At 42.0% G+C, this 14609-nt stretch overlaps 1 protein-coding gene across 1 annotated transcript in view; it reads right to left on the bottom strand.

Annotated features, from left to right (window-relative positions):
* Positions 1–13455, bottom strand: part of TMEM163 (transmembrane protein 163) — a 331871-nt gene extending 318416 nt beyond the window's left edge. Inside the window, exons 1-2 of the mRNA XM_061439558.1 lie at positions 12883–13455; positions 454–516 (exon numbers count right to left, since the gene is read on the bottom strand). Coding sequence (XP_061295542.1) covers positions 454–505 — 52 coding nt within the window. The 5' untranslated portion in view covers positions 506–516; positions 12883–13455. The remainder of the gene's footprint in view (positions 1–453; positions 517–12882) is intronic.
* Between the last annotated feature and the right edge of the window lie 1154 nt (positions 13456–14609).

Here is a 14609-nt window from a genome sequence, read left to right as displayed (position 1 = left end):
GCAACTCTGGTCTCAGAATGTCAAACTCTTGAGGGACTTGTGACTGAAGGCAGGGTCACATGTGAGATGGTGACTTAGAATAACAAATGTCAGCTTTTCATCCAGAATTCCAAATCTGGACAGGTCCTTTGGCCATAGCCCTTCTTTCTCTCTAAATCTGTCTAGTCAACGGATAGAAGATTGTTTTGTCCAGGGACTTCCCTAGCGGTCCAGTGTTTAAGACTCCACGCTTCCAATGCAGGGGCTGTGGGTTCAATCCCTGGTCGGGGAACTAAGATCCCACATGCCACACGGTGCGGCCAAATTTAAATTAAAAAAAAGAATTGTTTTGTCTGTTTGTGATACTAAAGGACTGTGAAAATTAATGAGGTCAAAAGTCTGTGAAGTGCTTTAAATTTTTTAAAGGAAAAGTGAATTAAAAATAATGTAATTTTTGAGGCACTTTTTCACCACCTTTGACAATCAACTGTTTCATCATTGTTGCATTTCTTCTAGGGCTCTCCATTGACTTGCTGCCTAAAAAAAAAAGAGAGAGAGAAAGAATAGTAATCACAAATACAGTATGTTTCATGAAATGTTTGGCATTTAAGTCACTCATAAAATCTGGAGCTTGAATGGCCTACAGTATATTTTAGATATATTTGCTGGTAGACTTTTTAAAAATTTCATCACAGTGGTAGCATTCAACACATGTGAAGGAATTTCTCTAGACCTGAATCCAGAAAATTAATCTAACACCTGTGTAAAAATAGAGATGGTTACTTTATTCTATGTCCTTTTCTCTATTTTTAAACACCCATTACTTGCTCATTCGCCTTCCCCAGATGTTAGCTGGGAAAAGGAAATCTTTTTTTAAAGCCTATCTAGAAGAATTCACAGACACACAAAGGTGTTGATAGCACCAAAGGTGCAACTTACATCAAAATCTCACAGAATTCAAAATTTTAAGGATCTGTTGTTGCCACTTCATCTTCCATTATTAAATGCATAGAAATCACAAGGTGTATACCTGTGAGAATTCTGTGAATTAACAAACATCTATAATGGATGTTATAATGGAGATGACATTTAGGCTTTGAGGTAGAGCTAATTCAGGTTTTCCAAAGTTTGATCAGCTGTTTAATACAAATATTGTTTTTAATCTACTGCTATGATCACATCATCATATAAGCATGTTTCTTGAAATGGCAGGAAACTTGAGATTTGAGATACTTTTAGAAGGCATAATTCCTATGAACCTTCTAGATGCAAATATGAATTACACTCAGCTAGATCTACCACCATGATCTAAAGCAGTTTTTTCAAACTGGGCCGTGGCTCATTCACTGGCATTGAAATCACCTTATGAACCAAAACTAGCATTTAAAAAATGGAAGATAATAGAAAGCATAACATCATAGTGGTAGGGCATCTTACGTTGAAAGAGAAATCTTTGTTTCTGTGTGTGTGTATGTGTGTATTGGGTTATGATACATAGTGGGTTATTTTTAGAGTGAACCAATAAGATATACTTGAAAGCCACTGATCCAAGATTACAATATGCATGTTTCTCAGCCAATATAAACTACTAATAAGGGGAAATTAGTACACACCTAATGGAAAAATAATTTTTCAATAAATTTCATAGACCTTGATATTATCCACAGCCTCTAAAGCAGGTATTCTATCTTTGGATATTTATCTTAAGCATAGATTCCAAAATTCAGACAATGATTATTACATAGAAATATTCGCTGCACTGTTATTCATTGTACTGGGAAACCCAAACATCTTAAATGCTCAATAACAGCACTGGTAGGTCACTTTAGAATATAAATGGTAGTTGAGCATGGTACCATCATTAAAAGCAACATTTTTAGAGAATTTATAGTGACGTGGGGAATGCTTATATTAAATAAAAGGATTCAAACTTATACTCTGTAATCTTAAGAACTGCAAAACTTGTTAAGAGAAAAATCCTAAAATAGTGGTTTTCTGAGTTGGGTTACAGATTGTTTTTATTCTGTTTTTCTACATTTTATGTTTCTACAGTGCACCTGTAGCCTACCTACTGTCTAATGAAAAGGGGTATTTCTTTCCAAAAAAGTTCCCCCGATAAATGAAACATTAAAAAGGGTAAATCCATGCGAAGAAAAAGTAGAACAAAATAATCACCACTGTTTCCTCTTTGTTTAATGTTTGGGTACGATCATATCAACATGGATGTAGAAGGTAAGGAGCTATTTAGGAAAATATTAACATCTGTTCTACTTAGGGTATTGTTTGAGTGTTTATACAGTTTTGTTCAGTTACAAATATTTGGACTTTTACTATGTTATTTTTATTTTGCATGGATACATTATTCTCTTTATTTATTTTTGTTACCTTTATTAGTTATGTTACTTTGTTATGTATTTACAACTCCATTTTTAAATAGTGCTTCTGGAACTTAAAAAAATCCCCCTTTCTAGCTTAATATATATTCTTATCTGCCAAGTAACAGTGCTCCTCATCATGGGCTTTGGTAAGGTTGCCACCTTGGTAGACCACCTGTTGGGCCCGAAAGAGTAATATTTTCCTTCTTTCACAGGCAGTTCATAGTGTAACGACTTTGAAGATTCCAGTCACGCCATCCCTGAGTGATTAAGTGCCTGTCCATGAGTAACTTTTCTTTTCTCAAGACCAGCACTTCAGTGAACCGTCCCTGCTGTAACAGATTACCACTAACTTGGCAGCTTATAACAACCCTAACTTCCTATCTTACAGTTCTGAAGATCAGGAATACAAGATGGTTCCCACTGGGCTAAAATCAAGGTGTCACCAAGCCTGAGATCCTTCTGGAGATTTTAGGCAAGAATCTGCTTCCTTGCCTTTTCCAGCTTCTAGAAACTGCCTGCTTTCATGGCCCCTTCCTCCACCTTCAAGGCCTGCAGCATAGCATCTTAAACTCTCTCTTTCTCTGCTTCCATCTTCAAGTTGCCCTCTCTGCCTCTGAAATTCCTGCCTCTCTTTTAACAAACACTTTTGAGATTGCACTGGGTCTGCCTTGATAATCAATGGTAACTCACTATCCTTAATTTAATGATATCTGCAAAGTCCCTTTTGTCATGTAAGTAATTTACAGGTTCTGGGGATTAGGACAAGGACATCTTTTAGGGAAACCGTTATTCTTTCTATCATCACCCCATTGCCAGGTTGGACAAAACAGCTTAAAACAGGGGTAGATGGGGGGAGGATCATCTCTCTTGCATTACAGGTAGAGTGATTTGAAAACTGCACTGTGCCTGTAGCTGCCCCCAACGGTGTGTGGACCAGTGATTTTCCACTTAGAGGACAACATCCATTAGCAACAGGATCTGTCCCTCAGTCACTGGCAATAGCCAAAGGTTAACCAAAGAAGAGATGGTTTCCAGCTAGCCTGTTACTATTCAAGTCTAAGCATCACAAAAATGTAGATAAGGTGCAAAGTACACATAAATAGACACCAAAGAACCTGCATGTTTCCTTTCGATCACTGTCTCTTGGGCTGCTGCTCTGTAAAAGGGAAATGAGCCAGAGATGGGAGATTATGAGCTCAAAAAAATTCAGAGGTTATTCTAACTTGTGTCTGTTTTTATTTCAGAAATTTTAAAGTTCCTCAAGTAATACCACACTGGAAACAAAAAACATTTAGAAAATACAGTTAAGCAATAATAAAAAGAGTGTTATTTGTATGTCCCATCTGGTTCTTCAAAGCTAAATACAAAACAACTAGGTGCCAGGGTTTTTTTTAAAGACCTTTTTACTGAATTGTGGATTTAGAAGATTAAAATTCATTTAAACAACTAAATTAAACTTCAAAGCAATAAAAACTTTTGGTTATGAGCTTAACTATCTCCATACCTACTGCTTTTGTTTTAAATGCAAGAGTGTGCTATCTTTTAAAATGTAATTGAAATTATAGGCAGTTTTCTCCAGATTTGAGCAGCCCCCACTGTCCCCCAGCTTTTCTTTCATAGTCCAGGTCATGTTTTTCCTGCTTTCCTTCAAAACTGACAGATGAAGTAAAATGCCACATTCACAAGCAAACGAGTCTTTTAATTCCTCTTTGTGGACAATAAAGATATGTGATTCTTTCCTGTCTGTCTCTTCATTTCCTTTAAACTATTTCTTCTCAAGCTTTTACCCTGCCTGAAATATTCCAGCCTCCTCCCCACAAGCCTAATTTCTGCCCATCCTCTCAGAGTGAAAGTGCTCAGTTATGTCCGACCCTTTGCGACCCTATGGACTATACCTTGCCAGGCTCTCCATCCATGGAATTCTCCAGGCCAGAATAGTGGAGTGGGTAGCCATTCCCTTCAGGGTATCCTCCCAACCCAAAGATCAGAACCCAGGTCTCCGGCATTGCAGGCAGACTCTACCATCTGAGCCACAAGGGCTTGCCTGGAGCCTGGCATTTTTGTCATCTTCTCCAGCTTACAGGACCTCCGTTCACAGAAGTTAGGTACTTGTTGCTGAGTCTCCTATGATGTTCAGCAACCAACCTGGGCACTCCACCCATGTCTCCTGACCCTTTCCCAGGGCTGGAGCTCTCCTCCACCCTCACTGCCCCTTGTGCCATCATATTCCAAAAATAGACCTTTACATTTGTTGATGGGATTGACCTTTCAGATATTTGCATTCTTTTCACCCTAGATGCATTATAAATTGCATGAAGGTAGAGATCAGCTAACGTATACTGAGCTCCTACTCTTTGCCAGGTACTAGGCCAAGGACTAGATATGCAAGGGTAAATTAAGACAGTTTTGTTGTAAATTTCTGAGAGTCTGGCGCAGGACACAGAAGTAAACCAACAATGACATGGTCGTATGGAAAGTGTCCTAAAATAGAAACACGTGGGATTGGCCCAGACAGCCTAGGTATCAGGAAAGCCTTTGAAAAGGAAAAGTCCTTCAACTGAGGCATGAAATGCAAGGAGAGCAGGAGGGAGGAAAATTGGTATTCATTTAGCAGGCACTGAGCACTCGACATGGACCAGGTGTCACTCGTATATCACTTCACTGGATCCTCACAGCAATCCTAGGAAATATCTGGGGAGGGGCAGACGACATCAGACAGGTATGATTCATTTACTGTCTCATCATCCATCACTAATCTCAGCAAAGTCCTGGGCAGCACTTCTCATGGTCTTTCTTTTTTTTCTCTCTTTTTTATTTGGTTGTGCCAGGTCTTGGCTGCAGCATGCGAGATTTTCATTGCAGCACACAGAATCTTTAGTTGCAGCATGTGGGATCTAGTTCCCCAACACGGCCCCCTGTATTGGGAACGTGGAGTACCAGCCATTAGACCACAGGGGAATTCCCCTAAATTCCCCTACACAGCACTTCCAATGTGCCAGCACTATTCCAAACACTTAATGTATGTCACTCATTTAATGACTACAATAAACAACTCTGCAAGGTAAGTATTATAGTTATTCTTATTTTACAAATTGGCAGAGTAAGCACAGAGAAGTTAAGTAACTCACCCACAGTCACACAGCGAATAAGTGGGCAAGCTGAATTAAACCAGACACTACAGAAATTCTACCAGACTATTTTTTCATCCCTTGAATATTTTTACTGGTGAAAGTAGTGCATATCCCCCATGGTTCAGCAGGTAAAGAATCTGCCTGCAATGCAGGAGACACAGGGGATGCAGGTTTGATGCCTGGGTTAGGAAGATCCCCCGAAGAAGGAAATGGCAACCCACTTCAGTATTCTTCCCTGGGAAATCCCATGGACAGAGGAGCCTGCTGGACTACAGTCCAAAGGTTCACAAAGAGCTGGACATGACTACACATGCATGCATTCTTACCAGAGAAGCCAACAATCTAAAGTTGTGTAAAATGTAAGTTACTTCTTCACATATCCTCTGATTCCAATGCCAGTTTACATTGATGAGTTTTGATGCTAGATGTATTGATAATTATCCCCATTTTACAGATGGAAAAAGTGAGTCTCATAAATGTTAAATAACTTTTCTGGGTTTACTGAGTTATCAGGTGGACATCTGGGATTCAGCACATTTCTGGGTCCATCTTCTAGGTGGAACTACCAGGCAAACTGGGGACTCTGGTGAAAAGCCTCTGAGCTGACAACAAACACATGCTTTGTCAGCAAAGTAGAGAAAGGCTGCACCTGCCATGCTGATGAAACTGTTGATGATGTGCAAAGGAGCATATGAATTGGACCACAAAGAAAGCTGAATACCCAAGAATTAATGCTTTCAAATTTTGGTGTTGGAAAAGACTCTTGAGAGTCCCTTGGACTGCAAGGAGATCAAATCAGTTAATTCTACAAGAAATCAACCCTGAATATTCACTGGAAGGACTGATGCCTTCCAGTCCTGAAGCTGCAGTGTTTTGGCCACCTGATGTGAAGAGCTGTCTCACTTGAAAAGACCCTGATGCTGGGAAAGATTGAGGGCAGGAGGAGAAGGGGACGATAGAGGATGAGATGTTGGATGGCATCATCGATTCAATGGACATGAATCTGAGCAAATTCTGGAAGACAGTGGAGGACAGAGGAGCCTGGCATGCTGCAGTCCATGAGGTCACAAAGAGTTGGACACAACTTAGTGACTGAACAACAGCAAAGGGGGCACAGAACACTGCTGACTTTCGGGAAGTTCTCTCGGGTGATGGTGCGGCAGGTGGAACAGCAGAAACCAGAACCTGGAATGAAGCAGTGGTGAGGACTGACACATACTCAAGACACTGGTGGGATGGAGCATCATGATGGAAATTCATGACAGATTTGTTGTGCAGCAAGAGGGAAAAGGGCATTCGGTCATGCATCCCTGGCTTCTGGTCTGGGTCATGGGCTGGGGGAGGGGGTGTTGGGCACCTATGGCATCCCCAAAGGTAGGGAGGAAACTTTTTTCCCATTTGGAGTTTGCTTGTGACAGGGAGCTGATGCTTGGTAAAATCTCAACATTTGCTCAGTCCAGACAAAATGAAACAAAAAGAAAAACTTTTGTCTTTGTTATACTGACTGTGGAATGGCTAGAAATTTTACTTTTCTAGAAGTAGCCTCTCATTAGGAGTTCTAGAAACTCCTTCAGAAAGTGCAGGCATTCTGAAGTTACTCTTCTGCTACTTTCTTTCTCTAGCCCCTCAGGGGAAAACTTTGCCATGCCTGAAATCTTCCGCCCACTGAGATTTCCTATCAACCCATCTCTGAGCAAACAACCTAATTCTGGGATATGGCTGATCAGCTGCATATCGTAATGTCCCATCTCTGGCCAGCAGCACCAACCTCAACAGCAAGGAAGCAATAAAGAAAAGAGGGGCTGTGGGGACTTCCCTTGTGGTCCAGTGCTTAAGAATCCACCTTCCAATGCAGGGGACATGGATTTGATCCCTGGTCAGGAAACTAAGATTCCAAATGCCTTGGGGCAACTAAGCCTGTGTGTCACAACTAGAGAGAAGCCTGCACACTAAGACCCAAAGCAGCCATAAATAAATCAATATATAAATGTTGTTTTAAAATTCATTACTATGTAACCACTTAAATGAAAAAATAAAAAGTGGTCACAGAGTGGGTGTGGAGGTTGATGATCAGTTTACAAGACCACAGCATGGCAAAAGCAAGCGAGTTTGCCACTAGGAGGCCAGGCCTGGGAAAAACTGCAGAAGTAATAGGTCTTTGTCTCAGAGTTGAAAATCTTGACCAAGACACAGGACCAGGACAAGGGACCCCACTACAGCAATAATTCTGTAGAATTCTCTGGAACTCAGAGTCAGCAAACAGATTCGCTGCAGTATCTACTCTGGGGTTTCCAGATGATTTTTTCTGGCTTAACAGCTCAGATCTACCCTGCTAAGTCTGAACCTGACAGTTTTCTGGACTTGATGAGAATGCTGATAGGAGCAGAGTAATTACTGGCCAGCTAAATAGTCAAAATCCAACAAATGATAAACAAAAGGAAGACAGCTGTTGGTGTTCAGTATAGAAGTCTTTGAGCCCTAAGGAAGTCACTTCAGTGAAAAACTGTAGTGTAGTAAGGGTGATGCCACAAACTATTTTATGGTTAATATTATCATCTTACCTGGCAGTGAAACAAAATGTTTATCCAAAAAATTTCCACCCAGATGCCTAATTTGTGTGCTTAATGGATAGATTTCAGGTCCTTGGAAAACTCACTCCTCACATGCTGGGAATAGATGCTGGGAACTTGTCTGTTTACCACTTTCTCCCAGTTCTTTTTCTTTTGGCTACACCCCACTGAGTGTAGGATATTAGTTCCCTGACCAGGGATCCAACCTGCGTCCCCTCCATTGGAAGCATGGAGTCTTAACCACTGGACCACTAGGGAAGTTCTTTGTTTTCCTTTTTTTCTCTCCCGGTTCTGGCCCAAGGAGAGACCACCTATCTGAAACTGCAGAGAAATGTCCTTAGGGCAGAATGAGATGGTGGACTGGCCCAGGCCCCACCCAATGGCCTGAAGAGGAGAGGCTGGGCTGGAGGAAGTGGGCAGTACCTCCCGTGGTGCCCTGTGCGCTCCTTGAGAAACCCAAGGCACTGGAAACTGGGGGTCCACAATCCTGACCCCCACCTGGATAGACACTAGAATATCTCTGCCCTCCCCTCCATCAGACACGTCTCTGTTTCCTATGATTTCCTTCCCGTCCAAGCCTGCCCCTGATACTCATTCATCCCACTTCACTGGGATAAACAGCACACAGAGGATGGTTTCTCAGATCTGCCCTTGATGAAAGAGGTAAACCACGCCAGGAGTTCCAGACTCTCCTGCCTCTACTGGCCGGTAGGGAAAAGTAAGTGTGAAGCAGTCAGCTTCCTGTCAACATTTGGAAGTGGGGACATCCTGTAACCCCAGTCATTTCAGCTCAATGTTCGTTTCTTGGTATCATCATCCTAATCAAACAAAATACAGTTGACCCTCACTATAGGAGAAGGCAATGGCACCCACTCCAGTACTCTTGCCTGGAAAATCCCATGGACGGAGGAGTCTGGTAGGCTACAGTCCATGGGGTCGCTAAGAGTCAGACATGACTGAGAGACTTCACTTTCACTTTTCACTTTCATGCACTGGAGAAGGAAATGGCAACCCGCTCCAGTGTTCTTGCCTGGAGAGTCCCAGGGGCGGCGGAGCCTGGTGGACTGCGGTCTATGGGGTCGCACAGAGTCGGACACGACTGAAGCGACTTAGCAGCAGCAGCAGCAGCAGCATTGGAGGTCTGAATTTGCAAATCTGCCTATTCACTAAAATGTATATGTATTTGTAACCCCTAAAGCAATAAAGGGTTCCTTCAGTAGTCACAGGTGAAAAAGTGAAAGTGTTTGTCACTCAGTCGTGTCTGACTCTTTGCGACCCCATGGACTGTAGCCCACCAGGTGCCTCTGTCCACGGGATTCTCCAGGCAAGAATAGTGGAGTGGGTTGCTATTCCCTTCTCCAGGGGATCTTCCCAACCCAGGGATCAAAGCTGATCTCCTGCATTACAGGCAGATTCTTTACCGTTTGAGCCACCAGGGAGGATAGTAGTCACAGGTGTTCAAAGACACCCCACCAGACACCAAATTCTATGGATGCTCAAATCCCTTTTATAAAATGGTGTAGTGTTTCAATGGAACCTACACACATCTTTCTGTATACTTTAAACCATCTCTAGATTACTTATAATACCTAATACAATGAAAATGCTATGTAGATAGTTGTCATTGCAAGCAAATTCAACTTTTGCTTTTTGGAACTTTCTGGAAAAATTTTTTTTTTTTTTTTTTTTTTGGTATTTTTCAACGACTGTTGGTTGAACCTGCGGATATAGAGGACTGACTGTACTTGCAGCACTTTTGTAGTCATTTGTACATAAATGCAGATTAGTGAGAAATTTGAGTCTCTGGGCAGTTAGCTGAGATTAAATAATCTGATATTCTGCCTTCTTGTTTCAGCTCTCACACTGTAAATAACATTATTTGCACAGGCTATTTAGTGCCACACTTTTCAAAATTTTGAGCTTTTTGTTGGTGATTTTGCTATTTAAGGGGGCTTCCCTGATGGCTCAGATGGTAAAGAATCTGCCTACAATGCAGGAGACCCGGGTTCGATTCCTGGGTTGGGAAGATACAGTGGAGGACGGCATGGCAACCCACTCCACTATTCTTGCCTGGAGAATTCCCATGGACAGAGGAACCTGGTGGGCTACAATCCATGGGGTTGTGAAAAGTTGGAAATGACTGAGTGACTAACCTTCATACACTTGCTGTTTAAAATGACTCCCAAGCATAATGTTGAAGTGCTGTCTTTTCCTAAACTCAAAATGGCTGTGATGTGTCTTATGGAGAAAATGTATCTGTTAGATTAGCTTCATTCAGGCATAAGTTTAGTGCTGCTGGCCATGAGTTCAATGTTAATGAGTCAAAAATATACATTAAATAAGGTGTCTTCCCTGGTAGCTCAGGTAGTAAAGAGTCTGCCTGCAGTGCGGGAGACCCGGGTTCGATCCCTGGGTCTGGAAGATCCCCTGGAGAAGGAAATGGCAACCCACTCCAGTACTCTTGCCTGGAAAATCCCATGGACGGAGGAGTCTGGTAGGCTACAGTCCATGGGGTCACAAAGAGCAGGACACGACTGAGTGACTAACTAAGTGCTTCGAATAAAGAATAGGTAACGCTACCTTGTGATGACTTCCCTTTAACTAGATAAGGTGTCTTTAGGGCTTTCCTGGTGTCTCAGGCATTAAAGAATCTGCCTGCTATGCAGGAGATCTGGGTTCAATCCCTGGGTTGGGAAGATTCCCTGGAGGTCATGGCAAAACAGTCATTCTTGTCTAGAGAATCCCTATGGACAGAGGATCCTGGTGGACTAGAGTCCATGGAGTCACAAAGAGTTGGACATGACTAAGCAATGAAACACAAGGTGTCTTTAAACAGAAACACACATAAAACAAAGTTATATCTTCACCACTGATGGAAATTTTGTGATCAGAGGCTTGCAGGAACCTAACCCTGCATTTCCCCTAGGAGCAACGATTCAGTATTTGCTGCAACTCCGTAGATTATAACTACCAATAATAGTAAATCATCTGGATCTGAAACCCCTCATTTGGCTATCCATTTGGAAGCCCTCATTTGATAAGCCTATTTTAGTACTCAAAGTTCTCAGCGTTCTCTCTCATGGGACTTCTAGGATATGGTGGGTTATCGCTTGGGACCCATAATAATATACTGGAATTTGTGTATGATTTTTTTAATTAGGTGAAATTTTAGTATATTCCTATTGGAGAATGCTTTCTAGAATGGGAATATGTACTGGTCACAGTCTCCACAGCTGACATTGGCCAAACCTAGCTGGAAACCAGCTGACAAAGGAGCCTAGGAACAACCTCTGGAGTTGGAGAAGGTCAAAGAATGGATCTAAGGGAGGGACAAATAGAAAATTAAATCTTTCAATAGAGCATAGATTTAACTAGGCAATCCCACCATTAATATTCATTTAAGAAGGTCTTCTAATCTCTCAAGGGATAACCACAACAATGTGGTCACTCACCTAGAGCTGGACATCCTGGAGTGTGAAGTCAGACGGGCCTTAGGAAGCATTACTACAAACAAAGCTAGTGGAAGTGACAGGATTCCAGCTAAGTTATTTCAAATCCTTAAAGATGATGCTGTTAAAGTGCTGTACTCAATATGTCAGCAAATTTGTAAAACTCAGCAGTGGCTGCAGGACTGGAAAAGATCAGTTTTCATTCTAATCCCAAAGAGGGGCAATGCCAAAGAATGTTCAAATTACCACACAATTGCGCTCATTTCACATGCTAGCGAGGTTATGCTCAAAATCCTTCCAGCTAGGCTTCAGCAGTATGTGAACCGAGAACTTCCAGGTGTAGAAGCTGGGTTTCAAGGAGGCAGAGATCATATTGCCAACAACAATTATTAATGTACACATACTAAATGCTCTGAAGGAAAAGAGCTTGATGTTCTGACCACTTAGGACACAAGACCATGACCTGGACAGGGAGTGAGGGGAGGCTCCCCAAAAGGAAAGCTTAAGATAAGCCCTGAAAGACGAGTAAGAGACAAGCAGCCCAATCAGAGGGAAGAACATGTACAAAGGCGCTGAGAAGGAAGTGGGCAGGATGCTCACAGGGAGCCGTTAACAAAAATGTAAAATCTATAGTGTTTTGAGGGGAAATTTGGAAGTTACTATAATAAATATATATATGTATATATATATATTTTAGCCATGCCATTTGGCTTTCCGGATCTTAATTACCTGACCAGAGACCAGGAAATAAACCTGTGCCCCCTGCAGTAGAAGTGTGAAATCCTAACCACTGTACTGCCAGGGTATTCCTAGGAAGTTGCTATAATATTTTAAATGTGCACACTCCTCAACCCAGCAAACCTATTTGCACAAGTAGCATTAACCTGATGGTGAGGAGAGCCGTGCTTGTTATAACAAAACTCTGGAAACAGCCTAACTGTCCATGAATTAGACAATAGTAACCTAAACTGCAGCCTGGAGTGCTGCAGTCCATGGGGTCACAAAGAGTCAGGCACAACTTAGCGACTAAACAACAACAAACTAAACTATAGAACATCCATTTTACAAAATTCCAGGCAGCAATTTAAAAGAATAAAGTAGTGGAATTCTCTGATAGTCCAGTGGTTAGGACTCTGAGTTCTCAATGCCAACGGCCTGGGTTCAGTACCTACCTGGTAAGGGAACTACGATTCCACAAGCCACATGGCACACCCCAAAAATAAAATAAAGTCTAACCTTTTAAAAAATAAATAGGTCAAATTTCTTTTAAAGGAATGAAGTAGACAAAGACACAGTAGCTTGGGAATACCTAAAAGATTTAGTGGTTAGAGAGAAGAAGAAGGTTATTGGCAGCTCTGTTCCAGTAGGTACTCACCTCTGCAAGTACTCGGCCCCTGAACGAAGGCAATTGCAAACAAAGGCTAATCCTTCCTTGGCATGTTTTTCAAAAACTAAAGCAGAAGGCTCCTTCATGAGGTAAACTTTCATTGCTTTCATGACACATCAGGAAGATCCACGGAGTTATACATTAGGGGGGCCTGACATATTTATTTTCCATTAATAAATCTGAGCTTCTCTTGAGGCACCAAGGTAAACTTGATTAAAGTTCTCTTCCAGATGATTCCCGAGTGGGAGCTTTCTCTCCTGTATTTCAATGCCTGGTGCAGCTCCTTGTCACACGGTTGCCAGGAGATAGCAGAAAAGCCAACTCCCCATGTCCTCTGCTATGGTAACACGCCATTGTTTCCTGATCCATCTTCTTTCTGACGGAGTCCGTATTTCTGAGAGTAGTATGCTACCCTTGATTATTCAGTTAATCTTGCAGAGAGAAAAGAATCCTTCTAACCCCCATTCTGCACAAAGAGACCTCCTCATGTGGAAGCAGCCTGCCACTGACTTTTCCTTTGGGATCTCGCATTGCAGCTGCCATCATTCTGTCTTATCCTTCCAAGGTTTCCGTGAGACACTTCTGGTAACAGAAATAAACTTTGGACCCTTCCAAGTACAATAACTCACTTAATTGGTGACTTCTCAAATAGAAGGCAAGGTCTTCATAGGTTTTTCCTAACCTGCGAGAGAAAGTGTATTGAACACGGGGTTGATGGAAATGGGGCTCACCAAGTGTCTCAATTTCTTCATCTGCAGAATGGAGATGTAGCCCCTTGTAGGTTCCTGTGAGGATTAAATGAGTGAGTGTACGTGATGCCCTTAGAACAGTGACTGGCACACGGAAGAGGCTCAAGAAATATCAGCTATTATTATCATTATAAGTAAAATGGACTCCCACTTGTTTTGACCAGGAATTTTAACCAAATTTATAGAAAAAAGAACTAAAATATAAATTATTAGGACTGTTTCATTTGTAAGTGACCAAGGCGTCTCTCATTATTGCACTTCACTTTATTGTATTTGGCAGATACTGTGCTTTTAACAAATGGAAGATTTTGTCAACCCGGCATTGCCAGATGATGGTTAGCATTTTTTTGGTAATAAAGTACTATTAAATTTTACTTATTTGTTTCTTTTTATTCTTGTCTGCCTTGGGTCTTCATTGCTGTGCACCAGCTTTCTTTAGTTGTGGCGAGTGGGGGCTCATTGTAGTGGTTTCTCTTGTTGCAAAGCACAGGCTCTAGGCGCACGGGTTCAGTAGTGGTGGCACACGGGTTTAGTTGAGCCAAGGTGTATGGAATCGTCCCGGACTAGGGATCGAATCTATGTCCCCTCCATTGGTGTGCAGATTCTTAACCACGGGCATCGAGTGAACTGCCAAGAAGAGTTAGTGACTGGAGGAGGGAGAGGAGGTGGGAGATGGTAGAGCTGAAGGATCATCAGCAATAGGAGACGGAGGGCAAGCTGCAATTTCACTCGTGCCTGACGTTGACAGCACGGGTTCTGGTTCCTTGTTGACTTCAGTTCTACCTAGCCTCTTGAAACAAACAATGCAGTGATGTCCAGGCAGTAGCTCCTTTTTTCTCATCATAGATGACATGGTAGCACTGGGCTGCATTCTAAATGGCTGCTGCAACCTTTGTGTTCTGTTCTATGTTTGGGTCCTGTGCCTCCTCAAATAAAGAAAATCCCCTTGCCATTTCCTTGCATCAT

The sequence above is a fragment of the Bos javanicus genome, chromosome 2 (assembly GCF_032452875.1).
Source record: "Bos javanicus breed banteng chromosome 2, ARS-OSU_banteng_1.0, whole genome shotgun sequence".
NCBI classification, from domain to species: Eukaryota; Metazoa; Chordata; class Mammalia; order Artiodactyla; family Bovidae; genus Bos; species Bos javanicus.
This window is presented reverse-complemented; position numbering and strand designations above follow the sequence as displayed.